The sequence below is a fragment of the Pelodiscus sinensis genome, chromosome 5 (assembly GCF_049634645.1).
Source record: "Pelodiscus sinensis isolate JC-2024 chromosome 5, ASM4963464v1, whole genome shotgun sequence".
Lineage (NCBI taxonomy): Eukaryota > Metazoa > Chordata > Testudines > Trionychidae > Pelodiscus > Pelodiscus sinensis.
In genome coordinates this window covers 131,004,874-131,029,841 of record NC_134715.1, presented here as the reverse complement: position 1 = coordinate 131,029,841, position 24,968 = coordinate 131,004,874, and the positions used below count along the sequence as shown (strand labels likewise).

At 50.4% G+C, this 24,968-nt stretch overlaps 1 protein-coding gene across 1 annotated transcript; it reads left to right on the top strand.

The window, feature by feature from the left end:
* The first annotated feature begins 25 nt into the window (after positions 1–25).
* Positions 26–23,269, top strand: CCT7 (chaperonin containing TCP1 subunit 7). Its single transcript, XM_075931035.1, has 12 exons — positions 26–163; positions 2,744–2,897; positions 3,282–3,388; positions 3,953–4,078; positions 5,996–6,048; positions 10,930–11,101; positions 15,224–15,388; positions 18,362–18,550; positions 19,402–19,499; positions 20,523–20,655; positions 21,502–21,708; positions 22,653–23,269. The coding sequence occupies exons 1-12, from the start codon at positions 158–160 to the stop codon at positions 22,875–22,877; spliced, it is 1,635 nt and encodes a 544-aa protein (XP_075787150.1). The 5' UTR covers positions 26–157; the 3' UTR covers positions 22,878–23,269.
* The last annotated feature ends 1,699 nt before the right edge of the window (positions 23,270–24,968 follow it).

Here is a 24,968-nt window from a genome sequence, read left to right as displayed (position 1 = left end):
GCTCCCAACCATCGAGTGGGCGCGGGGAGAAGCCGCTCGCTTCCGTTTCCCGTTGGAACTCCGCCCCCGCCCCTCGCGAAGTTTCTGCGCGGACGCAGTGCATTGTGGGAGCGGCCACCCCCTGTGCTGGAGGCGCTCCACCGGACCTTCCGCCAAGATGATGGTGAGTGGGGCCGGCGCGGCCCGCGCCATCCGCCGCCATCCGCCCCGGGGACGGGCCCTCCCGGCCCGACAGCGGCTCCCCGCCCCCAGCGGGCTCTAGCCGGCCGGCATCAGCCGTTATTTTTGGGGGGGGCGGGCTGGAGCCGGAGCCGCGGCCCCCAGCGCAGCCCGGCGGCAGGAAGGGCGCGGGGCGCTGCGGCCTGCCCCGAGGGCAGCCCATTGAGCGGGGTGGGAGGCCTGGGGAGCTCGGGCCGGCCTGGCTAGCGGTGGGACATCAGTGGCCTCGCAGGGACTACCAGCCCCATCAAGTAACGCGCGAAAACTTGCCCCTGAGTTGGGGTTCCAGGTGGCGCATTGCATGCTGGGGGTTGTAGTCCCTGTAGGACAGAGCAGCGGGGGGAGTGAAGGAAGCCTCTTCTGCTGACTATAGTAACCGTTAACCTGCCCTTAGGGCTCCCCAAACCATTGCGTGCTGGGATCGGACGCCCTGCCTCTCCCCGAAACAGCCGCAGGGGCCCAGCATTGCCCACGGAGGCTGCTGTGGTCAGGACGTAGCATTGCATGTTGGGGGCCACCGTCCCTGTGGTCTCCACGGTTCTGTTTGGGTGATGCTAATGGCTCGTTTTGATTCTGGCACCTGCTGTCCCCAAATTGTTCAGAGGAAAGGGGCAGCGTTGCCTGATGCAGTGTTGCCAGACTTGTCATCTCGGTGGTGGGCACGTCCCCGGGCTAAGCTAAAGGCAGGCCTCAGAATGTGCAGGGATGCTTACAAAAGGATGCTTATGTTGCAGAGAACGTGGTTTTCTTCAAAGGCAGGATAATTTGGATTTTCTATATAAACTTCCATTTAGGCTTGTTCTGACAGAGGTAAAAGAGCCTTGTTTCTGTTTCACAACATGTCCTTGAAGTCTGAGGGCCTGTATTTAACTTTCATGCCCCACCCTTGGCCCTCTTGCCCAATGAGTCTCCAAAGGCAATGTCGGAATTGTTTGAATCCTAGCGATCTTGCCGTAAAACTGTTTATTGCCAATGGGTCAACCTCCCACTTCACTGTCAGTGTAAAAAGATCATGCTTGCATTCGGTGAAGTGCTAAGTGTTGGCCTAGCTTCCCCTTCAAGCAATGCCATCTTGCTCTGATTTTTTCAAAGACAGTGAGAGGTGAAAATGGGTTTCTGCACAAATAAAGGTTCACTGGCATGGGATCATCCTAGAACATTGTGAGGAGGCATTGGCTGGCTGTTACCATGGCCTTTTAGAATCCCTAAGTCATTCTCTTACAAGCATAAGAATGACCATGCAGGATCACACCAGTGGTCCATCTAGTCCAGTATCTTTTCCCTGGCAGTGTCCAGTGCAGATGCCTCAGGGAGAATGAATGAAACAGGGCAATTTTGAGTAATCCCAACCCATGTCCATTCCAAGTTTTCTGGTGGGTTGGAGGCTTGGGGACACCTCGAGCAGCGGCTCTCAACTAGGAGTACGCGTATTCTTGGGGTAGGGATATTAATGCACCCCTGTGCGTTTTTGTTATTTCCTAATTTTCATGTTTACCACAGACCTTGTTATCTGCATTTTGGGTACCACCCTCAGTGGGTACAGCTGTGCTGCTGGCAGCAGCATTGTAAGGGTAGACAGGTCTCGGTTGTTCATACCGTAGTGTCATGTAAAGCTGTTAAGAGATTTTTCATGACACAGTGGTAGAAATGCCTTTGATCTGTCCACTCTGTCAACTTAGCATTTGGCAGCAGCATTTTTAATAGCTGTTGGAGTAGTATGGATACTATATATCTAGTACAGAGACAGTCCAGTGTGGAAGTTGGAAGGTAGAGGTTGGACTTCCCTTGTCCGGCACCCTAATTTGCCAGACCAGGGGAGGTCCCCTACCACTGGCTCCCCAGCCTGCTGCTCCTCAGTGTTCCTAGTTCTGCTACCAGGCCCCCTGCCTCCAGCCCCCCCATCTGCTACTATGCTGCCCTGCACTGCCAGGGGCTTTGGCCTTGCATTGCCTCAGGCTGCCAAGGAATCCCAGCCTGGCGCTATCCTGGGCTGCAGCGGGCTACCAGGCTGGCCTCTTCCCAGCGCTGCTGCGGGCTGCCCCCAATTAAGGCTCAGCTCAGTAATGTAAAAGTTAAAATAATGAAAACAAACACAGGTTTTTGAGTGTATAACTGCGAGCGTTAGAAACTCAAGATACTCAAGGTGAAGATTAAAATGAAAAGAAAATCTTCAAAGAGCTGGATCTTTTGATGCCTAAGACCTTATTTCACAAAGTCTAGTTGTGAGAATAAAGTTTGTAGGCTCCGGCCCCTGCAGCGTAAGATCTTCTGGGTTGAAGTTTTTTGTAAGTCATTAGGCTTTAATAGACTTTGGCTTCAGCGTCAGATATGGAATAGCAAACAGTGACACTCTAATAAGGTGAACTGATTTCCTTCATTGTTCCCCTCAGGAAAAATGACATTGAATAATACTAATAAGCTGAGCTAAGGAGGTTAAAATATTGGTACACAGTTATTTTTAGGGTGACTATTTGGCTTATTAAAGTCTGAGGGAAGCATTAGCTAGCATCTCTTGTCTTTTCAGCCCACACCAGTTATCTTGTTGAAGGAAGGCACGGATTCCTCCCAAGGGATCCCTCAGCTTGTAAGTAACATCAATGCCTGCCAGATTATCGCAGAAGCTGTTCGCACCACCCTGGGCCCTCGGGGCATGGACAAACTTATTGTTGATGACAGAGGTAAGTATAAGATAACATGACTTCCCAGAGCTGCCTTTTAGCGCTTCAGTGTTACCAAGCACAAGGCAGTGGCTTTTGGCTGACTTATCAACCTCCCTGCATAATGCATAGTATAGGTGTGGGATACAAGGTTCCACGAGAGCCAGCTGAGGTCCCTCAAATACAGTGCACTGCAAGAAAAATGGACGGCCAGCCCCCAAAGCTGGTGGCTATTCCAGTATTTATAGTCACTAAGCCAGGTTTTGTATGACTAATCTAACAAAGCTATCTTAGGCTAAGTTCAAATAACTTCCTCAGACGTTGGAGTTGACAGCTGCCTGTGGAGTGGGAAGCAGGTGTCTTCAGTCAGGATCTTTGGCCTTGACTCTGTTTTTAAAACCTTAGGTAAAGCAACTATCTCGAACGACGGTGCCACAATCCTGAAACTTCTTGATGTTGTCCACCCTGCTGCTAAGACATTAGTGGACATTGCCAAATCTCAGGATGCGGAGGTATGAATGTGAGCATGTGTTTATGCTTCAGAAGCACAGCTCAGAACAGAGGGTGCATACTATGAAATGCTGGGATACCAAGTAGGGATGTTAAAATGTGTTTAATTATATCATCATGTAACCGCTGAGCATTTGCATGATTACATGCAGGAGCTGGGGGAGGGGTGGGGGGGGGAGAGTGAGAGTGAGTGAGAGTTAGTTCCTGCCTGCCTCTCGGTGCTGCTGTATTTGTATCAGAGGCGGTGGGGTGGGCTGAGTGTTAATTGTGTACATTGTTACACTTTTATTAATCCAGGCTCATCAGTTAATTGTGTACATTGTTACACTTTCACATCCCTGATACCAAGTGGTGCCTTGTGTGTTGCTCAGCTCTGGAAGGCATTGACAGTATCAGTGTCTAAGTCACATTATTCCCATGTTTGCATTCCAAGTATGCACACCTCATGCTTGAGGGTGAGATGTCTTTCTGAAACAGCTGCATTTTTTGGGGTTTGATGATCTTGTGCTAGGGAAGAACCTTCAGAATGTGCCAGTGATACAAACAACTGCCTTGTGGTGTTGCAGGTTGGCGATGGCACAACTTCTGTGACTATGCTGGCTGCAGAGTTCCTAAAACAAGTGAAGCCCTATGTGGAGGAAGGTCTGCATCCCCAGATCATCATCCGAGCCTTCCGCACTGCAACTCAGCTGGTAAGGAAATGTGTAGGCGAGTGGGGAGTCTGTTCATTAGCACAGCATTGCATAGTTGTTTAGAACATCTTGGATTGTGGTTCTGTACCAGAAGAGGGTCAAAACCATCTCTGAAATGGATCGGGGTCGGGATGAGCAGCCGGAGCAGTTACAGTCTCTTCCACCCTGCTGCAAAATATCAGATGGCTTCTTTAAAACAATAGCAGCCTGTAAACCTTTTGATACTAGATCTCATCTCCTTTCTTAGCCTGGCAAAACGTCGGAGAGCTGAGTTTAAATGCCCAAAGACTCTCATGAGGATCCTATCCAGTGTTTTCAGAACAAAGTTTTTGGAGGATCCATCACAGGATATAGTCATTATGAAAAGAAAGTGAAAATAGCTTACTACTAAGGATATTAAAATGCGGTTAATTGACTAGTTGATGGAATTTCCATCGACTAATCGATAGGCACTTCTGCATTCCTCCTTTGAAATGTACAAGAGCCCCCGCTGGAGGAATGCGGAACTCTGGGAACAGCCCCGGGCCTGCGGGAAGTCCCGCTGATTCCGGGTCGCATGCCAGTGCCTTCTTTGAAATGCACAAGAGTCCCCAGCAGGGGCTCTTGTATACTTCAAAGCCATGGGACCTGGGATCAGTGGGGGCTTCCCACGGCATTTTCTGGGGAGCCCGGGGTTAGCTGGGGAGTCTTCAGCTGACCCTGGGCTCTCTGCAGCTGCTCCTTTGAATCACATGGATGCATGGTTTAAAGGGACAGCCGCCAAACAGCTGATTCAAAGGAGCAGGTGCAGAGAGCCCAGGGACCCTGGGAAATACCGCGGGGAGCCTGGGATCAGCTGGAGACTCCCCCACTGATCCCGGGCTCCATGTCTTTGAAATGCACAAGAGCTCAAAGAAGGCACCCGCATGCAGCCCGGTGTCAGTGGGACTTCCTGCTAGCCCCAGGCTGTACATGGAGTTCTGCATTCCTCCTTTGAAATGTACAAGAGCCCCAGTATGGGCTCTTGTACATTTCAAAGGAGGAATGTGGACGTGCCTCTTGACTAGTCAAAAAACTATGTGTAAGCATTTGCTTATCGGATAGTCGACTAGTCTTTAACATCCTTTCTTACTACCCCATCTTTTGTGTCCACAGAAGTGTTGCTTGTGCAATGGGAACTACACTTGCCCTTTTAGTGTGCTTGAGTCACACAAACACTGTTTTAGTGTATTTCACCTACTTCTAGATCAAGTTTTGTAGCACTGCTTGCATTGATAACAGCGGAGTCGTTCCAGTGAGATTACATACCTGGCTTTTTGGCCCAGCAGTGATGTTTAAGGAACTGGTCCTTGATTGCTAGTCTAGAAGCCGTAGAAGAGCTGAAATACTTGGAGGACAGGTCCATCAGTGGCTGTTAGCCAAGCTGGCCAGGGCTGCAACCTCATGCTCTTGGTGTCTCTAAATCTCCCAACAGCCACAAGCTGGGATTGAATGACAGAATGGGTCTCTCAGAATTGCCCTGGTCTGGTTCTTTCCTCTGACGCCTCTGTTACTGGCCTCTGCCAGGGACAGGCTGTGGGTCTAGATCAGTGTCCCCAACCTTTCGGGGCTGCCGGGAATGGGGAGGGGGGCGGCGGCCACGTATGTGCCGGGGTGGAGGGGGAGGGTGACCGCGCATGGGCCTGGGGTGCAAGAATGGCTCGGGTTGGCCCTGGTCACTAGGCAGGCGCAATGGCGCCCACGGGCACCGCACTGGGGACCACTGGTCTAGATGGACCGTTGATCTGTCCAACTGTGACCCTTCTTATGTGCTTACAATTTCAACCGCATCAGAAATAGCAATGAAGATTGACCTACAAATATAAGAATATGCTGGAGGGTTGATTAGCTGTTTAAATGTGAGTTACTAATTTCAGCTACTGGCTCTTGTTTTGTCAGGCTGTAAATAAGATCAAAGAGATTGCGGTGACAGTGAAGAAGGAAGATAAAAAGTAAGTTCCCAGTTGAGTTAGGGATACCGGAATTGTGCCTAGAAGTGTCACCTTGTTGGGTCAGAGGCATTTTAAAGTTATTTTCTGCCGCACTGTATGCGGTCTTGGTTTGAAGGTTCCAGGCCAAATTCAGATCTGGGATCAACCTGTGCAGCCAATGCTGAATTTTCCTCTGAATATCATAGAATCATAGAATCATAGGACTGGAAGGGACCTCGAGAGGTCATCGAGTCCAGCCCCCCGCCCTCAAGGCAGGACCAAGCTCCGTCTACACCATCCCTGACAGATGTCTATCCAACCTGTTCTTAAATATCTCCAGAGAGGGAGATTCCACCACCTCCCTTGGCAATTTATTCCAATATTTGACCACCCTGACAGTTAGGAATTTTTTCCTAATGTCCAATCTAAACCTCCCCTGCTGCACTTTAAGCCCATTACTCCTTGTCCTGTCCTCAGAAACCAAGAGGAACAAATTTTCTCCTTCCTCCTTGTGACACCCTTTTAGATATTTGAAAACCGCTATCATGTCCCCCCTTAATCTTCTTTTTTCCAAACTAAACAAGCCCAGTTCATGAAGCCTGGCTTCATAGGTCATGTTCTCTAAACCTTTAATCATTCTTGTCGCTCTTTTCTGTACCCTTTCCAATTTCTCCACATCTTTCTTGAAATGTGGCGCCCAGAACTAGACACAGTACTCCAGCTGAGGCCTAACTAGTGCAGAGTAGAGCGGCAGAATGACTTCACGAGTTTTGCTTACAACACACCTGTTGATACAACCTAGAATCATATTTGCTTTTTTTGCAACAGCATCACACTGTTGACTCATATTCAACTTGTGGTCCACTATGACCCCTAGATCCCTTTCCGCCATGCTCCTTCCTAGACAGTCGCTTCCCATCTTGTATGTATGGAACTGATTGTTCCTTCCTAAGTGGAGCACTTTGCATTTCTCTTTATTAAACCTCATCCTGTTTAGCTCTGACCATTTCTCTAACTTGCTAAGGTCATTTTGAATTATGTCCCTATCCTCCAAAGAAGTTGCAACCCCACCCAGTTTGGTATCATCTGCAAACTTAATAAGCGTACTCTCTATCCCAATATCTACATCCTTTATGAAGATATTGAACAGTATGGGTCCCAAAACAGACCCTTGCGGAACTCCACTTGTTATCCCTTTCCATCAGGATTTAGCACCGTTAACAACAACTCTCTGACTACAGTTATCCAGCCAATTATGCACCCACCTTATCGTGGCCCTATCTAAGTTGTATTTGCCTAGTTTATCAATAAGAATATCATGCGAGACCATATCAAATGCCTTACTAAAGTCTAGGTATATGACATCCACTGCTTCTCCCTTATCCACAAGGCTTGTTATCCTATCAAAGAAAGCTATCAGATTAGTTTGGCATGACTTGTTCTTCACAAACCCATGCTGGCTATTCCCTATCACTTTATTACCTTCCAAGTGTTTGCATATGATTTCCTTAATTATCTGCTCCATTATCTTCCCTGGGACAGACGTTAAACTGACCGGTCTGTAGTTTCCTGGGTTGTTCTTATTCCCCTTTTTATAGATGGGCACAATATTTGCCCTTTTCCAGTCTTCTGGAATCTCCCCTGTCTGCCATGATTTTTCAAAGATCATAGCTAAAGGCTCAGATACCTCCTCTATCAGCTCCTTGAGTATCCTGGGATGCATTTCATCAGGACCTGGTGACTTGCTGACATCTAACTTTCCTAAGTGATTTTTAACTTGTTCTTTGTGTATCCTATCTTCTAAACTTACCCTCTCTCTGCTTGTATTCACTACGTTAGGCACACCTCCAGACTGCTCGGTGAAGACCGAAACAAAGAAGTCATTGAGCATCTCCTCCATTTCCAAGTTTCCTGTTACTGCTTCTCCCTCCTCACTGAGCAGTGGGCCTACCCTGTCCTTGGTCTTCCTCTTGCTTTTAATGTATTTATAAAAGGTCTTGTTTCCCTTTATGCCTGTAGCTAGTTTGATCTCATTTTGTGCCTTGGCCTTTCTAATCTTGCCCCTGCATTCCCGTGTTGCTTGCCTATATTCATCCTTTGTTAGTTGTCCTAGTTTCCATTTTTTATATGACTCCTTTTTTATTTTGAGATCAAGCAAGATCTCCTTGTTAAGCCAAGCTGGTCTTTTGCCATATTTTCTATCTTTCCTACACAGCGGAATTGTTTGCTTTTGGGCCCTTAACAACGTCCCTTTGAAATACTTCCAACTCTCCTCAGTTGTTTTTCCCTTCAGTCTTGCTTCCCATGGGACCTTACCTACAAGTTCTCTGAGCTTATCAAAATCTGCCTTCCTGAAATCCATTACCTCAATTGTGCTGGTCTCCCTTCTACCTTTCCTTAAGATCATGAACTCTATTATTTCGTGATCACTGTCCCCTATACTGTCTTCCACTTTCAAGTTCTCAACTAGTTCCTCCCTATTTGTTAAAACCAAATCCAGAACAGCTTCTCCTCTGGTAGCTTTTTCAACCTTCTGAAACAGAAAGTTGTCTCCAATGCAGTCCAGAAACTTATTGGATAACCTGTGCCTTGCTGTGTTAGTTTCCCAACATATGTCTGGATAGTTGAAGTCCCCCATCACCACCAAATCTTGGGCTTTGGATAGTTTTGTTAATTGTTTAAAAAAGGCCTCATCCACCTCTTCCACCTGGCTAGGTGGCCTGTAGTAGACTCCTAGCATGATATCACCCTCGTTTTTTACTCCTTTTAGCTTAACCCAGAGACTCTCTGCACAGCTATCTCCTACGTTCATCTCCACTTCAGTCCAAGTGTGTACATTTTTAATATACAAGGCAACCCCTCCTCCCTTTTTTCCCTGTCTGTCCTTCCTGAGCAAGCCGTACCCTTCCATACCAACATTCCAATCATGCGTCCCATCCCACCAGGTTTCTGTAATACCAATGATATCATAGTTGTATTTATTGGTTAGCAATTCCAGTTCTTCCTGCTTATTACCCATACTTCTTGCATTTGTATATAGGCATCTAAGATACTGATTTGATCTTGCCTCCCTGTTGTGCCCTGACCCTCCTTTCTCCTTGCCATTATAGGCCGTAGTCCCCCCCATTTCCAACCCATCTCCCAGTCCCGCACATGCAGCACTTACCTGTGGGCTTTGCTCACCTGCCCCCGTCGAACCTAGTTTAAAGCCCTCCTCACAAGGTTAGCCAGTCTGTGTCCAAACAAGGCCTTCCCGCTCCTGGAAAGGTGAACTCCCATCTCCGCAAAGCAGTCCTTCCTGGAAGAGCACCCCGTGGTCAAGGAAGCCGAAGCCCTCCTGGCGACACCATCCTCGCAGCCAGGCATTCACCTCCAGGATGCACCTCTCTCTGCCCGGGCCCCTACCTTTGACAGGAAGGATCGAAGAGAATACCACCTGCGCTCCAAACTCCTTCACCTGAACCCGATATGGAATCTAGGTTCTGACTAAGATGGGACTGTACTGTATTTTCCAGGCTGCTGTTCCCGCAAAGTATCTAGGCTGTTGTTTGCCAGTGTGGGTGCATAATTGCAGACATCTAAGTAAATGGCCTGAGTTTTCATACTGGTGCTGAACCATCTGCAGCTCCCACTGAAATCGGCAAGTGCCTTAAATGCTCAGCATGTTAAATCAGGCTGCTTATTAGGTGCTTGGCTTTATGTACCCAGTGAGCAGCTGTTGATCCTAACAAACTGAGCTGCTCTGACAGCCATCAGTGGATGCAAAATACAGTCGTTCTGGTTCCTGCCTTCTCACAGCATCTAACAAGCAGTATAACCTGAAGGTTTCCAAGTGGCCTCTCCTTTGAGTGGGTGCCCCATTTGAGATCCTGGGGGCCTGCGTTTCAGAATGGCTGAATGCTTATGGCTTTCAGGGATATTGGTTGGAGTTGTGGGCACTGAGTACCTCTGACCTGTGGACCCCTGGTGTTTGAAGCTGAGCTCTATAAATTAGAGATGCCTTTTCTGAAAATAAAATACAGGACTATGTAGCACTTTAAAGACTAACAAGATGGTTTATTAGATGATGAGCTTTCGTGGGCCAGACCCACTTCCTCAGATCAAATAGTGGAAGAAAATAGTCACAACCATATATACCAAAGGATACAATTAAAAAAATGAACACATATGAAAAGGACAAATCATATTTCAGAACAGAGGGGGGATGCGGCTGGGGGAGGTAAATGTCTGTGAGCTTATGATATTAGAGGTGATAATTGGGGAAGCTATCTTTGTAATGGGTAAGACAGTTACTGTCTTTGTTGAGACAGACGCGTAGAGTGTCGAATTTTAGCATGAATGACAGTTGAGAGGATTCCCTTTCAAGTGCAGATTTAAAAGGCTTTGAAGCAGGATGCAGGTAATTAAGTCGTATTACAAAAGCTCATCATCTAATAAACCATCTTGTTAGTCTTTAAAGTGCTACATTGTCCTGCATTTTGTTTCAGCTACACCAGACTAACACGGCTACATTTCTATCACTTTTCTGAAAATGTGGGTCTGAAATGCGGCATGCTGCCGTTTCCCTCTCTGGAAAAGGGGGCTAATACGTTCTCATTTGGGCTTGATGGGGGAGAGCCAGGCTTAAGAAATGCATCTAAAATGCTTTGCCATTTGGCAAAGGGCGCTACTACATGCACAAGATATAGGGGGAGGGATAGCTCAGTGGTTTGAGCATTGGCCTGCTAAACTGAGGGTTGTGAGTTCAATCCTCGTGGAGGCCATTTAAGGATTTGGTGCAAAAATTTGTCAGGGATGGTATTTGGTCCCACTGCGAGGGCAGGATACTAGACTCGATGGTCCCTTCCAGTTCTAGGAGATAGGCAATCTCCATTAATTTAAGGTGTGACTTCTCTCTTGCAGCGAGCTAAGACGACTGCTGGAGAAATGTGCTTCCACAGCCCTCAACTCAAAGCTGATCTCCCAGCAGAAGGATTTCTTCTCCCGCATGGTGGTAGATGCCGTCATGATGCTTGATGAGCTGTTGCAGCTCAAAATGATTGGAATAAAGAAGGTGCAGGGAGGTGCCCTGGAAGTAAGTTCCATTTCTGTCTCCTGTTGGCACAGAGGAGTTCTTAGGGTACATCTGTACAGCAAAGAACAACTCACGGCTGGCTGTTCTTTGCGGTGTAGGCATACCCTTAGAGCCCTCCCGTGGGCGTGAAAACCCAGCACAAACAGAGCACAAACTGGCCAGCAGTTCTTGGTTTTGCCTTCTCTGCGTAATACCCACTTGAGTTAGCAAACAGGCAGGAGCTGCTAGGGTTGAGTTTGTTGCACCTACTGCACTGCGCCTGTCCAAAGCAGGCCTGAAAGGCTACCTGGATAGAAGTGGGGGTCTCTGTTTCTAGCTTTCACTGTGCCCGCTTCACGCGGGGATGAAGGACTCCACAAGGCAGTAGAGATGTCTAGTCTGCAGCCCTTAACCAGATGGTCATTCTTAATTGCATCTAGAACCAAAGAAATGTAACATTCTTGCTTATGTGTGAAAACCACAATGGGAGCCGTACTACAAGGGGACTGGTCCTGCCTTGGCTAGAGGAGTGAGACTGTGTGACCGGCGAGGGGTTGTCCATTTCCATTTGTTAGCCAAGTTTTTTACATGCTGCCCCTTCCTATGGGTTTGGAACACCTGTGCTACATAGTGTTAAATGTATGTACAGTAAACTTCCAATAATCCGGCACCTTTAGGACCCAAGGGGTGCCAGATTATCAGATATGCCGGACTATCGGAAGGAGGGGCTATGAGGGGTCTGGAGTGGGGTGGATGTCACCCCAGACCCCTCATAGCCCCCCCTTCTGATAGTCCGGTTCTGCTACAGGTGTCCCTGATTCAGCCGCTGCTGGTCAGTTTCAGCAGCAGCTGAATCAGGGATGCCTGCAGCAGAGCAGCTGGAGTGCTGCCAGGTTGGTCGGGGTAACGCCGACCCTTGGTGCTGCGAGACCAACCTGGCAGCACCCCAGCTGCTCTTGGGGATGCCTGGGGCAGAGCAGCTGGGGTACTGCCGGATTGGTCCTGCAGCGGCGCTCCTCGGTGCTACTGGACCAACCCGGTAGCACCCCAGCTGCTCTGCCCCAGGTGTCCCATAGTCAGCCGCTGCTGAAACTGATCAGCGGCTGACTCCAGGAAGCCCGAGGCAGAGCTGCTTTGCCCCAGGCTTCCTGGAGTCAGCCGCTAGTCAGTATCAGCAGCAGCTGAATCGGGGACAGCTGGGGTGCTGCCGGGTTGGTCCCGCAGCCCCAAGGGGCAGCGCTACGGGACCTGCCCGGCAGCACTCCAGCTGCTCTGCCCCGGCTTCCCCGATTCAGCCGCTGGTCAGTTTTAGCAGCGTCTGAATCGGGGAAGCTGGGGGCAGAGCAGCTCCAATGGTTCGGCTGCCCGGAGCACTTCCGGGTTCCTGATGGTGCCAGACCATCAGATGCCTGACCATTGGAGTTTTACTGTACTTTGAAAACAGTTCCTGGGCCAAGAGGGGGTTGGTGCTGTCTCGGTCTCTTATATCTCAGTCCCGTGTAGATGGTGGGTTAGTTGGCGTATCACTACTGAAAAGTTGAGCCTGTCCTAATCTCTGTTCTGTGCTTGTTTCTGTGGATAAACATTTCACACAAGCATTTCCATGGAGAATAGAGATGATCCCTAAGCCATTACCATCCCCCTGCCATTAATGTAGTAAATCGGAATTGGTTCTCATGCACCCAGCCATAACAGACAGGCTGTTAACAGTTCAGGGAAGCGCAGAAAACTCCCTCCAGCTGATATCAGATGGGAAAGGCCACCCTGTTTCCTTCCTTTCTAAGGAAAATCATCAGCCGTTCCTGGCAGGAGTTCCAGAGAACGGAGGCTAGTTTTGTCAGATGCTATTGGCCTTTGAATTTGGTGTTGGGCCATTTGCAGGATAGTTTTCCCTAGTTTCTGTTTTGAGGGGTGTAGCAGGGCAGGCCTCGGAATAGAGCAGCCTCCTGCTTCCTATGGTGTCTGTTGAAGACTTGAGGTCACTCCTCACCCAGGCCGGGTGAACGTTTTGGGGCACTGTGGGGGTGCTGCTCACGTACCCTAGGGATGGCTGTTGTGGCTGGCAGCTCCTCTTGGTCATGCTTAGCATGCTGCATGTGGGCTCTGAGTGCCTGGGATAGACAGGAGGATGTTGTAACTCACGGGCTGGTGCTGTGCCCGGACTCCTCGGACAGAGGAGTGCTGTGAAAGGACACTGGCCGTTTCTGGAGGGCTGGTGCAGAAGCCCCGGAATGGCCTCGAGTCTGTACTTCCCTGGGTCGGCCAGGGTTAGGGTTAGAGCTGGGGGAGGTCGGTGTGGAAGCTAGTGGGCACTTAGAAAGATGTAGCTTAGGGAACGGAGCGTGATGTTCACTTTTTTCAGTCCATTATGGAGTGTTAAAAAGCTTTCACCATAGCGGGCAGCATTGGGCAGGCCAGCCTCCTGTGAAGAGCCACTCTGGGCTGGAGATGACCCTCAGGGCTGCCGTCTAGGACAGGTCTACTCCACGTGTTTGTTTGCGGCCCGCGGGGCGGTAGGGTTTACACGGGGCTCAACACGTGGGCCACGGGTGGGACCCTTTGAACACGGCCTCTGCTGGGAACATGCTCCACAACGGCGAGGCGTCTCCCAGGCGGGTGAGCATTGAAAGACACAAGCGGACGGGCTGGCTGGAACAGACATGTACAGGGTGTTGACATTTCTAGCCCCCAGGGAGGAGGTGCCTGGAGCGCTGGGGTATTGTGGGACGTGCTGGCTGCTTAGCATTGTGGGCAGAGCTTGAGAGGTGCTGAGTGGCTCACACTGCCCATGTTTGGGTCCAGTGCCGCGGCTTAAGGCTTCATCTTTGTCTTCATGCCCATCTCTGTGAAAGAAACTATTTGCATATATTTGCATATACATTTGCACGTATATGCAACCACACTTAAGGTGCGGTCCTCGGCATGGGCTGTGAAAATCATTGTAGCCCTGGGGTTTCCAAAGTTGAGTAGCCCTGCTCTAGAACAAGGCAAGAGAAGATCCAAGTTAGGGCAGGGGTGGGTAACTTCAAAGGGTACAAAAGGGAAAGGCAGCAGAGGGAGAGTGGCGAGTGCAGCTACTCAGGAGGGGTCAGGAGCTACTGCCGAGGTGTCCTCCCAGGTCTCTGGCTCCGTGGATGATGAAAACCAGAAGGCTGCTTGCATGTGTGCTCAATGTGTGTGTCCTGTCGACTTGTGCACTCAGTCTCCACACAGACCCCGGGAGAGTTCCCGAAGACCACAAACCAGATAAGGATCAAAAGCACACAGCCAGGTTTAATGTTAGGCGAAGTACAGTAATAGCTATCAGTAGACTCTACCGAGCCACTACGCATATGTACCCCCTGACAATGGAATGACTCAGTGGGAAATTTCCAGTGCCCCCTAGGTCATCCGAAAACTGTCCCCTCCAAGATACCACGTTATGTACAGGTACTAACAACGTACACATCACTACTGATGTATCAGGTTGGCACCCTCTGAAGCTGCTTAGATACCACCCATCGCCCTGCACCTCATAGTTCGATTAGGTCATCTCTGTCCATCCTGCTACCATTTTAGACCCTTTCCTGAACCTAAGTCTGTATCTGCAGGGAGTGTGAGTACCAAGGTCTTTTTTTAATAAGCTGGTGGTACCATGTGCTTTCTACTTATGACCAGTACCAATGACTTCTACACCTGGGCCTATTACCAGTTAGTGTTTTGCACTTTCAGCCCTGTTCGTGCCGAGGTCTGCGAGCAGGGGCCTGCCTCTTGCTCACAGCTTAGCTTTGCTTTATATTAGCCATGCCTGGCCCACTGTAAGCCAGGCCTCAGACCTGTGCTGCATGGGCTTTTGTTTTAGGCCTTCATCTTACTACAGCGAGCTGTCGGGTGAGCCTGAGCATTTGGTGGTGGTCTCTTAAGGGCTGGGAAGGCGCTGAGGGGAGAGGCGCTAAGTGTCTGCCACTTGTGTTCTGTGAGGGTGGGTTAAGCAAAAGACACGGCTGTCCCAGGGCAAGCAGGCTGTCCCAGGGCAAGCAGGCTGTCCCAGGGCAAGCAGGCTGTCCCAGGGCAAGCAGGCTGTCCCAGGGCAAGCAGGCTGTCCTGCTGGAGCTCGTTAACCCTGCCTGGCTAACCCCAGCATCATCACACCCCTTCTTTCAGGAGTCCCAGCTGGTGGCTGGAGTCGCCTTTAAGAAGACGTTCTCTTACGCCGGGTTTGAGATGCAGCCGAAGAAGTACAAGTCCCCCAGGATTGCTTTGCTGAACATCGAGCTAGAGCTGAAAGCAGAGAAAGACAATGCTGAAGTGAGAGTCAACAACGTGGAGGTAAGAGCTGAACGGGAGGGGCAGGACCAAGCCCAACATGCACGTCCGGTGTGTTCCCTCCTGGATGGGGTTGGCCTGTTCCCCATGGACCTATTGCTGCGCCACGTGACCTTGTCCTACCAGCTTGGATTGGCATGTGTCATTGGCCTAGTTAAGGTCCGTGTTTCTGGTCAGGCTGTTCCCACTGAAGCCCGGCATTCCAGTTCTGTGGGGAAATCTGCCTCCTCTGTTAACGTGTGAGGGAGAGCCCTGTGCTCCAAACCCAAAGACACCTGATTACAAGCATTGACACCGGCTCAGAAAACAACCGAACCCTTTTTGGGGTTGGCTCTCCTGCTGCTGCAAGCCTCGTTCCTAGAACATAAGAACGGCCCTACTGGGTCAGACCAAAGGTCCATCTAGCCCAGTATCCTGTCTGCCAACAGTGGCCAGCACCAGGTGCCCCAGAGAGGGTGGACCAAAGACAATGATCAAGCGATTTGTCTCCTGCCATCCCTCTCCAGCCTCTGACAGAGGCCAAGGACACCATTTTATCCCCTGGCTAATAGCCTTTTATGGATCTAACCTCCATTAAATTATCTAGCTTCTCTTTAAACTCTGTTATAGTCCTAGCCTTCACAGCCTCCTCTGGCAAGGAGTTCCACGGGTTGACTACACACTGTGTGAAGAAGAACTTTCTTTTATTAGTTTTAAACCTGCTACCCATTAATTTCATTTGGTGTCCTCTAGTTCTTCTATTATGGGAACTAATAAATAACTTCTCTTTATCAGCCCTTTCCACACCATTCATGATTTTATAGACCTCTGTCATATCCCCCCTCAGTCTCCTCTTTTCTAAACCGAAGAGTCCCAGTCGCTTTAACCTCTCCTCATATGGGACCCGTTCCAAACCCCTAATCATTTTAGTTGCCCTTTTCTGAACCCTTTCCAAGGCCAAAATATCTTTTTTGAGGTGAAGAGACCACATCTGTACACAGTATTCAAGATGTGGGCGTACCATAGTTTTATACCGGGGCAGTAAGATATTCTGGGTCCTATTTTCTATCCCTTTCCTAATAATTCCTAGCATCCTATTTGCCTTTTTGACCGCCGCTGCACACTGCGTGGAAGTTTTCAGAGAACTGTCCACGATAATTCCAAGATCTCTTTCCTGATTTGTCGTAGCCAAATTAGCCCCCTGCTAGTCAGTGTCCCCTTCTTACACTGCGTGGTGCCGAGCGACTGTGCAGCCGAGCCAGCGTTCTCCCCACATAGCACGCATAATGTGGTCAAGCAGCAGTAGCCAGGGCACATGGCCCCCTTACGCTGTGTGACATGCACATCTTGTGACACCCCCTGTACTCAGGGGCAGGGAGGCATGATCCCTAGTTTTGGAAACATGCTCTAGCCCAGCGGTGCACAACCCGTGGGTCGCAGCTACCTTCCTGGGGGGTTGGCGGGGGAGTCGCAATGCTTGGATTCAGCTGGCAGCTTTTCCTAGCTTTCCTGGCCCGACGTACACATGGCTGGGTTGGAGAGTGGCAGGAGAGCAGCCTGACAATTAAAGGGACCGCTTCCTCTTTTTTTTTTTTTTCTTTTTCCTCATCTAAATTCAGCGACCCTCAAGGAGGTTGCAAATGAAAAAAGGTTGCGCACCTACTCTAGCCCATGGCTCAGGTGGCATTTATACCAGTGACTGGCCCTTTGGATAAACTGGAACTGAGTTTCTCCTAAGTACTGACTTTGATATATGCGTGAAACCCTCTAGAGTGTCACATAGTTAGGGTCTTACTAAATTCATGGTCCATTTTGATCCATTTCACAGGCAGAGGGATTTTCTTAATGGTCAGTTTCATGTTTTCAGTTGTTTGCACCTGGAATTTCAGTGTGTTGTAACCATGGGGGTCCTAACCCAAAAGGGCCCTCTCAAGTGGATTTGATCTCTCCCTCCCTCACCCTCTAGCTGCCATGCAAAGGAAAGGACCCATCCTGTCCCTCCTTAGCCTGGCAGGGGACTTGTAGCTAGGACCGCCTGGCTGGGGTGCTCCCAATAGCCAAGGGGGAGATCAGATTTCATGGGGGAAGAGCTTATTTCACAATCATGGGCCTGACACGTAGTGCACTGAAACAAGGAGGTGAAGCTTTTAGCCATTGGGCAAGGGTAGCTTTTGCTAAACACCCCCTCAGAAGCTGCACACAGTGGCCCCCTCATCACGTGGAAGGAAGCTGAAGGCAAAACACCCTGGAGATAGTGTTAGGGTTAAGAATTTAATCTAGGGCTAAGTTCCTCATTTTTGGCTCCCACGGCAGTCGTGGTCACTTGAGACCCCTCTTATTTGTGCAGAAAAAGAGGAGTGAATCTTGGTGTCTTGGCCATGTTATAGTCTGGGTAATTGCTGTGTTCCCTGTACATTCTCTGTGAAAACATGGTTTTCTTTTCTTTCTGTCCTGAATGATGGCACCATGTTGCTGTGCCCAGTTTAAATCCTTTCCAGCCAGCAGTGACTGTATTTTACTGATGTCTGGAATGACTCTTCTGTGTTTGCCTTGTAACGGCTGAACAGTGTGGGAAAACACAAGATAAATATCAGTGGTTATCTGCATTCTCTCTTGTAGTGTATGTTATATGTGTGTCTCATGTAGTCAGGCTGAGGAAATCTCCTCTCCTTCCTATAAAAGCTGCTCAGATACTTGTACCACTCTTTCTTCCTGTTAATCACCTCTTTTCAAGATATACTGAGCTGCCTCTGTCTTCCTGTCAGCCCCTCCGAGTTAGTCATGCTGCTTTGAGCTTTGGAACTGTGTCAGTGTCTCTCTATAAAACGAGTGACCTAAAATTGCCTCTGACTGTAAAACAGCCCATCTTTCCAAGGCTGTATATAGTACCTTACTGCTGCCTTTGTCTCGCAAGGGATAACCCCGTGCAGGTAAACCTGTGGCGGCATTTGCAGTGAAACTGCGTTGAAAGCTTGTGTGTCGTTTTTTTTGCACTAGGATTACCAGGCCATTGTGGATGCAGAGTGGAGCATCTTGTATGACAAGTTAGACAAAATCCACAAGTCGGGAGCCAAAGTTGTCTTGTCCAAACTGCCGATTGGCGACGTAGCTACTCAGTACTTCGCAGACAGAGACATGTTTTGTGCTGGTCGAGTGCCGGAGGAAGATCTCAAAAGGACTATGATGGTAATATCTTTTTTTAAAATAACGGGTATAGGTTTGCTATTAGTCCATGTTGGTGCCTGTTTGCTGGGCAGGTCACTCCCGAAGCGCTGTAGTAACAATGCAGATGGCACCAGGAAAGGGTTGTTAGGAGTGAAGAGTTTAAAATAGCTGAAGCATTTGATGCTGCGCTGATATATGGAGGGCTGTATTAAAAGCCAGACTGTACAGGGCGATTGTACTGGAAGTGGCTGGAAAAGGAGGCCTGTGTTGTTTTGTTGGCATTGCTACAGACATTTGGTGGCTTTGAGCAAGTCAATCATGCTGGGATTTTCAGAGGAGCTTGGGGGTGTTAAACGCACACACCCCAGTGGGAGACGGGCACCTAACTCAACATTTCCTTTACTCCTCCGTTTATCCCCCTGTACGTGGGTAGGGTGCTTAACCTCCGTCACTGGAGTTTTTGATGTCCGCAAAACAGTGCGCTGCTCTGCGGCAAGGATCTCTATTAGCATAATGTGCTTGTGTCCTGCTTCGGCCTGGTCACGCCAGCGCTTGTGCCAGTCCAGTTCTCATGTGAAGGGGCTATTGCTCGTCTCAGTGTAACAGTCAGGCCTTCCCAGCCCTGCATGTAGGGGCTGTGCTAGCCCAGGGCACTTTCTCTTCTCTTTTGCTGGCTGCTTCTCAAGCCTTCTCCTGGGGACGGCTGTAGCTGACACTGTCCGTGTCGGGGAATAAGATATTCCAACCGGGCTCTGTGGCCGTGCTGCCATTGCAGAACAGGAACCCTTATCTGGGCCTGTCCCTCTGCTGTGACACTGAAGCGTAATCCCATACCGCCGTGGGTTTTCAGATTTCTCTTCTGTACCTTGCAGGCCTGCGGTGGATCTATTCAGACTAGCGTTAATTCCCTGACTGATGAGGTTCTGGGACTGTGCGAGCTCTTTGAGGAGGCCCAGATTGGAGGAGATAGGTAATTCTACACGAGCGTGAATGCTTCCTTGCCCTGCAGCTGATGGTAAAGCGCTAAGCTGGTGAAATGACGGCGTGTTTGAGTGTGTCCCCATTGTTTGGCTTGGCCTCTGGCTTCAGGCGAAAACTAGGCCAAGAGTATCACACCTCCTCTCCCCTCCTGAGGGCCAGTAGATTTAATAGAGTGCCTTGTTCCTACCTAGTGACTTTCGCCCCCAGAGGATTCGTCAGTGGTGTTCAAATAGTGCCCAGGCGTCCCCTCATCCGTCACTGAAATGTAGCCCCTTCTGGAGTTGAGACGGCAGCCGTCTTAACACCCCACAGCAACGTTTTCCATCGGCTAGCGCAAAGCCAAGCTTGATCCCATACCTCAGTGGATTTTCAGATTTTTTTTTTTTTTATCCTGTGGCATCTTGAGGGAGAGATCCGGATGGAGACCAACGCCCAACATCTTAACCCCTCTAACTGGTTTTCTCCTCTCTTGGTCCTGTTGGGCCTCGGGAAAGGCCCCCCCCCCCACCCCCGATTTCACTGGGGGAATAATGTCTGGGCTTTTGCAGGAGAACACGCATCCTAATCTGGCCCTCCTCTGTCCAGCTGCAGCTTCAGCAGGGTCTCCACACCAGTTAGAAGGGCTACAAGTGCACGGTCAGCATTGGCAAGGAATTCCTCTCTCTTGCCTGATAACCCAGGCAGCACCTTGCAAAGCTGCCCAAGGGCTTGCCTAGCCGAACACTTAGTCTGCCGCAAGCCGGGGTAGTCTCACGCTGGCTGGCTGTGCATAACAGTTCCTAGTGTGTTTCAGTCAGCTCCCCTTTCCAAGCGCGCTGTGTCAGAACACGTTCCAGAGCTGCTGGCATGCGACAGCAGGGTCTGCACAGCCTGTCAGGGCGCTGTCCGCCAGTGCAGCATTGATGTACACTCCTCCCCCTTTGCCCCAGACTGTGTGCGTGTGTGTGTTCATGAGACCCAGGTGCTGGCTCTCTGGGCATAGCTGACTCTCGCCGCGCTCTGCTCCTGGCAGGTACAACTTCTTCACGGGCTGTCCGAAGGCAAAGACATGCACGCTCATCCTGCGAGGAGGTGCAGAGCAGTTTATGGAAGAGACCGAGAGGTCCCTACACGATGCCATCATGATAGTCAGGAGAGCGATCAAGGTATGAAGGAGCTGGAGACGTTACATTTGCCACAGGCTGGGGTTCTTGTTGGAAGGGCCCTCGCCCCATGTCTAGGACTCCAAAGTGACCTTCCTCAGCAAGGAGATGAATCCCATGCAGAGCCTTGGGTGGATGGGTGTTTTGGGAAAGTGTGAAGGGCAGGGAAAGTGACAGCGGGTTTGCTTGGGGACGGGAGGCTCCTGCCATCTCAGGAGAAGCCATGCTGTCGGTCTGCACTTGGAGTGAGTGAACAGAGCTGGCCAGTGTTAAAGGGACCACGCTCTCCGAAACCTTGACCTCTGTCTGGCGTTCCCCTCGCGCACAGCTGTGGCAGCTAGAACTGCCCTCTGCCCAGCCAGGGCTTGCGCGCTACCCCCCACTCAGCTGAGTGAGGAGGAATCCCGTGATGCACGATGGCTCTTCCGTTCGGTTCCGATGGTACCTTAGCAGAGTACCCCGACACGCTTCCCTCCAGGCTTTTTTCACTCCTGCCCCGCTCGCTCTTTGTAACGCATCCCGGTAACCCTGCAAGCAGCTGCTGGCTCAGATCAGTGTAGGGGTGCTGGGACAGTGAGTTTTAGGACTATTAGCCCTGTCCCCACCCTTCATGTGCTTGTCGCCTTTGAGAGACGGCTCCTAGCGCTGGGTGGGCGTTAGGAGAGCACACTACACCTATTGCTACCACTGTGTGAATACGCATTGAGGTACCATCAACTAGACCCATAACAGGTTCATTTCGTGCCCTGGGCTTTCTCCAGTGGGCACAGGGGGAAGTGGCCAGGTAATTGGTTTCCGTGTGACGGTCGTCCCTGGAGAAAGGTAATGGGCTGCGTTGCTCCCTTTCAGAACGACTCCATCGTTGCTGGCGGCGGCGCAATAGAGATGGAACTTTCGAAGTACCTCCGGGACTACTCCAGGACCATTCCGGGCAAACAGCAGTTGTTGATAGGCGCTTACGCCAAAGCCCTGGAGATCATTCCACGCCAGCTCTGCGACAACGCCGGCTTCGACGCCACCAACATTCTCAACAAACTGAGAGCCAAACATGCTCAGGTGGGCTCGCCCCCTTGGTGAACGTGTGTCCAGTGACACTGAATTTTCCACGTGAGCGGAACAGAGCAGCAGTGCAACTGGAACGTTTCAGTTGCTGCCTCTTTAAGTGCTGTGGTTGGTTTTCAGACGTGACAAGGAATCTGCTGGTTAGAAAGAGAAATGATTTTCCTTTAGATCATGGGTTCCCAAACTGGGGTGTGTGAAGAAATTCCGGGGGGGGAGAGGTGCGAGGCAACCCAGCTCCCTCCCATCAATCCTCCCCCCCCAAGTTGTGCTGCTGTTTTGGGGTGTTTTTTTGTTTTTTGCTCAAGTTTTGCTGCTATTGGGGAGGGGGCGTGAGTGTTTCTCAAAAATCAAAAAGGCGTGATGCCGAAAAGTTTGGGCACCACTGCTTTAGATCACAGCTGTGGGGTGACTTTTAGAGCCAGGGCGTCCTGCCCAGATTCCCGTTTAGGCAAATGTTGCCTCCGAGTGCCCCTGGAAGGTTTGCTTGGCTGCAGCGTTGTTCTTCCCAGCGGGTGAGCAGTGTTTGTGATCTTTGCCGTGTCCGACTCCAGAGATGGCTGCAGCCCAGGAGCGTTAGCTGTGCTACTGAAGGAGTGTTTGTAAAAAGCTATGTAAAGGGACGTTATTACCACGTTTGCTTAGGAAAGGTGCAGTCTGAACCCAGGGCCAGGAGCTGGCAATTCCTGAATTTGTCTGCAGGGGACGCTTTAATCTCTTTGCTAGTTTCTCTGTGCGGTTTGTAGTGCAATTAGTGGTTTGTAATTGGCAGCTGGAATGTGCCAAGAGCTAATATTTCCCTCAGACAAGACTGATTATAAATAAGTTAAGCAGGAGACTTGCTGTCCACCTGCTGTATGTTGGCACGCAGGCGCCATCTCCCTTCTCCTCCCTCTTTGTACCCTCCCATCTCTGACTCTCCCTCCTGCTCTCTTCCTCAGGGCGGCACCTGGTACGGGGTGGACGTGAGCAACGAAGACATTGCCGATAACTTTGAAGCCTACGTGTGGGAGCCGGCCATTGTGCGCATCAACGCTCTGACGGCAGCGTCTGAGGCTGCTTGCCTTATCATGTCTGTAGATGAAACCATCAAGAATCCCCGTTCTACAGTAGACGCCCCTCCTGGGGGCCGGGGGAGAGGGAGGGGTAGGCCTCACAACCATTGAGACTGCCTCTTTGTTAGTGTTGCATCATGGGGACCACAGGGACGACACTCGGGGCTGCTGTCTCCTAAAACATGCATGTTTCAAAAACCTACTGCCTGGCTTCTACCTTACAAACCATTGACCGCCTGGTTATTCGATGGGTTTACAGGCAACAACTGTGGTTATCTTAAGAGAAACCAGATCTGAGTCGATACAGCAGCCCCTTGTGATGCCCTGGGCCTCTTGTCCCATTAGGCCCATTTCGTGTCCTTCCGCTTGGAAGCTGCACTGTCTGGTTCTCCTCGCTGTGCTGGATAGGTCCAGACCGCGCACATGGCAGCCCTTGATCGTATTTATTGGTTTTTTGTCAGCGTGTTGAACCGAGATACAAACACAATAAATAGTTACAAGCACCTTGTGGCTCGCTGCAGACTCTTGTTTATCACAGATGAGAATCTGCTTCCATAGGGAAATGCCCAGGGTGGCTGCAGGATTTTAAAAGCATTCTGTGAACCTGGCAGCTGTGTGCTTTAGTTGGCAGGGTCTGGGGCAGGCCTGCGTAAGTGCTTTCTCTTGGCCTCAGACGGCAAATCTGTTTTGTTTGTCTCTCGGGTGCTTCTACGCTGCACCCTGAGCTTGGAATAAGCTATGCAGTTTGAGCTAAGCAAATTGCATAACTTCTTTTGAGTGTATTTCGAAATAGCTTATTTCATAATTTGGCACTGTCTACACAGCGCCACATTTCAAAACAAACAGCTATTCCAAAATGTCCTTTAATCCTTGTGGAACGAGGTTTACAGGGATGGCTGACTAGCGCGCCTGTTATTTTGAAATAACAGGCACGCTGTCAAGATATGGAATAGCTATTTTGGGATACTGGAAGTATCCCGAAATAGTGCCATGGTGTAGACGTACCGTCCGAGCATTCCCAGAGGGCTTAATGGCCTTTATTTGCTGGAGTTTAGTTACCCATGAAAATCATTTCTGTTTAATGAAACCCCATTTTGGGTGAGTCCTTTTGCAACACAGCTGGTCCGGTCCTGGAAGCCTGTCTGATTGCCGTTGCAAAGCACAGATGGCTCCTCCCCCCCATCTCTTTGCTGTATGATAATTGTAGGCACTTGGGTTCCCATCAAGGAGTAATGGGGTTGGAGAGGCTTGTGGAGTGGCGGTTCTGTACCACATCAGAGTGGGCAAATACTGGCCTGCAGGCCGCATCTGGCCCACTAGGTTTCGTGCCTGATGGGCCCCCACTGCTATATTGACCTGCATGGCCCCAGATACTGGCGACTGCCGTGCCCGTTGGCTGCTGAGCACCGTTCCTGGCCAATAGGAGCAGCAGGAAGTAGTGTCCCAGTCTGCACTACTTCCTGCTGCTCCCATTGGCCGGAAACAGCAATCCATGGCGAACGGGAGCTGCGGCTGTACAGGTAAATATAGCAGCTGCAGCCTATCAGCCGAACCCTGGCGAACTGCTGCCGTGTTATTACCCACTAGGGATGTTAAATATCGGTTCATTAAACAGTCGAGTAACCTCGTGAATTCTTATCAGTTACTTGACTATTCTGTGGTCCCTGGGCGTGGGGCCGGCAGGCAGTGTGCTCTGACCCCTCTCTCAAGGAGCCCCCTGCCACCCTACTCTCTCTGATACAGAGGCAGCAGCGTAGGGTGGCAGCTGCCCCTGTCCGGGGGTCTGAGCTCCCAGAGCTGGAACTGAGCTGGGCTGCCTGCCCGCCTAGTTCCTAATACCTTTTAAACGCAGAGCTGCGGGGGGGGGAGGTTCTGGACCCCACGCAAGCCAGGACTGAGCCAGGCTGCTGGCCGGCCTGCTAAAAGATGTACTGGGGGGTGGAGGGAATTGCCTGTAGTCTATAGCAGCGGCTCCCAACCTTTTCTAGCCTACGGACCCCTTTTCAATAGATTAACATTTTATGGACCCTCCCCCCAAGCAATACAGATGTGCCAGCAGCCTGCACGTCCCTCCGCTCGCGCTGCTTTCTGAGCTCAGCACAGAGGCTCCGTGCTGGCAGCTGGCACGTCCTTCAACCCACGTTGCTTCCCGCAGCTCGGGAAGCAGTGCGGGCTGAGGGACTTGCCAGCAGCCAGCGCGGA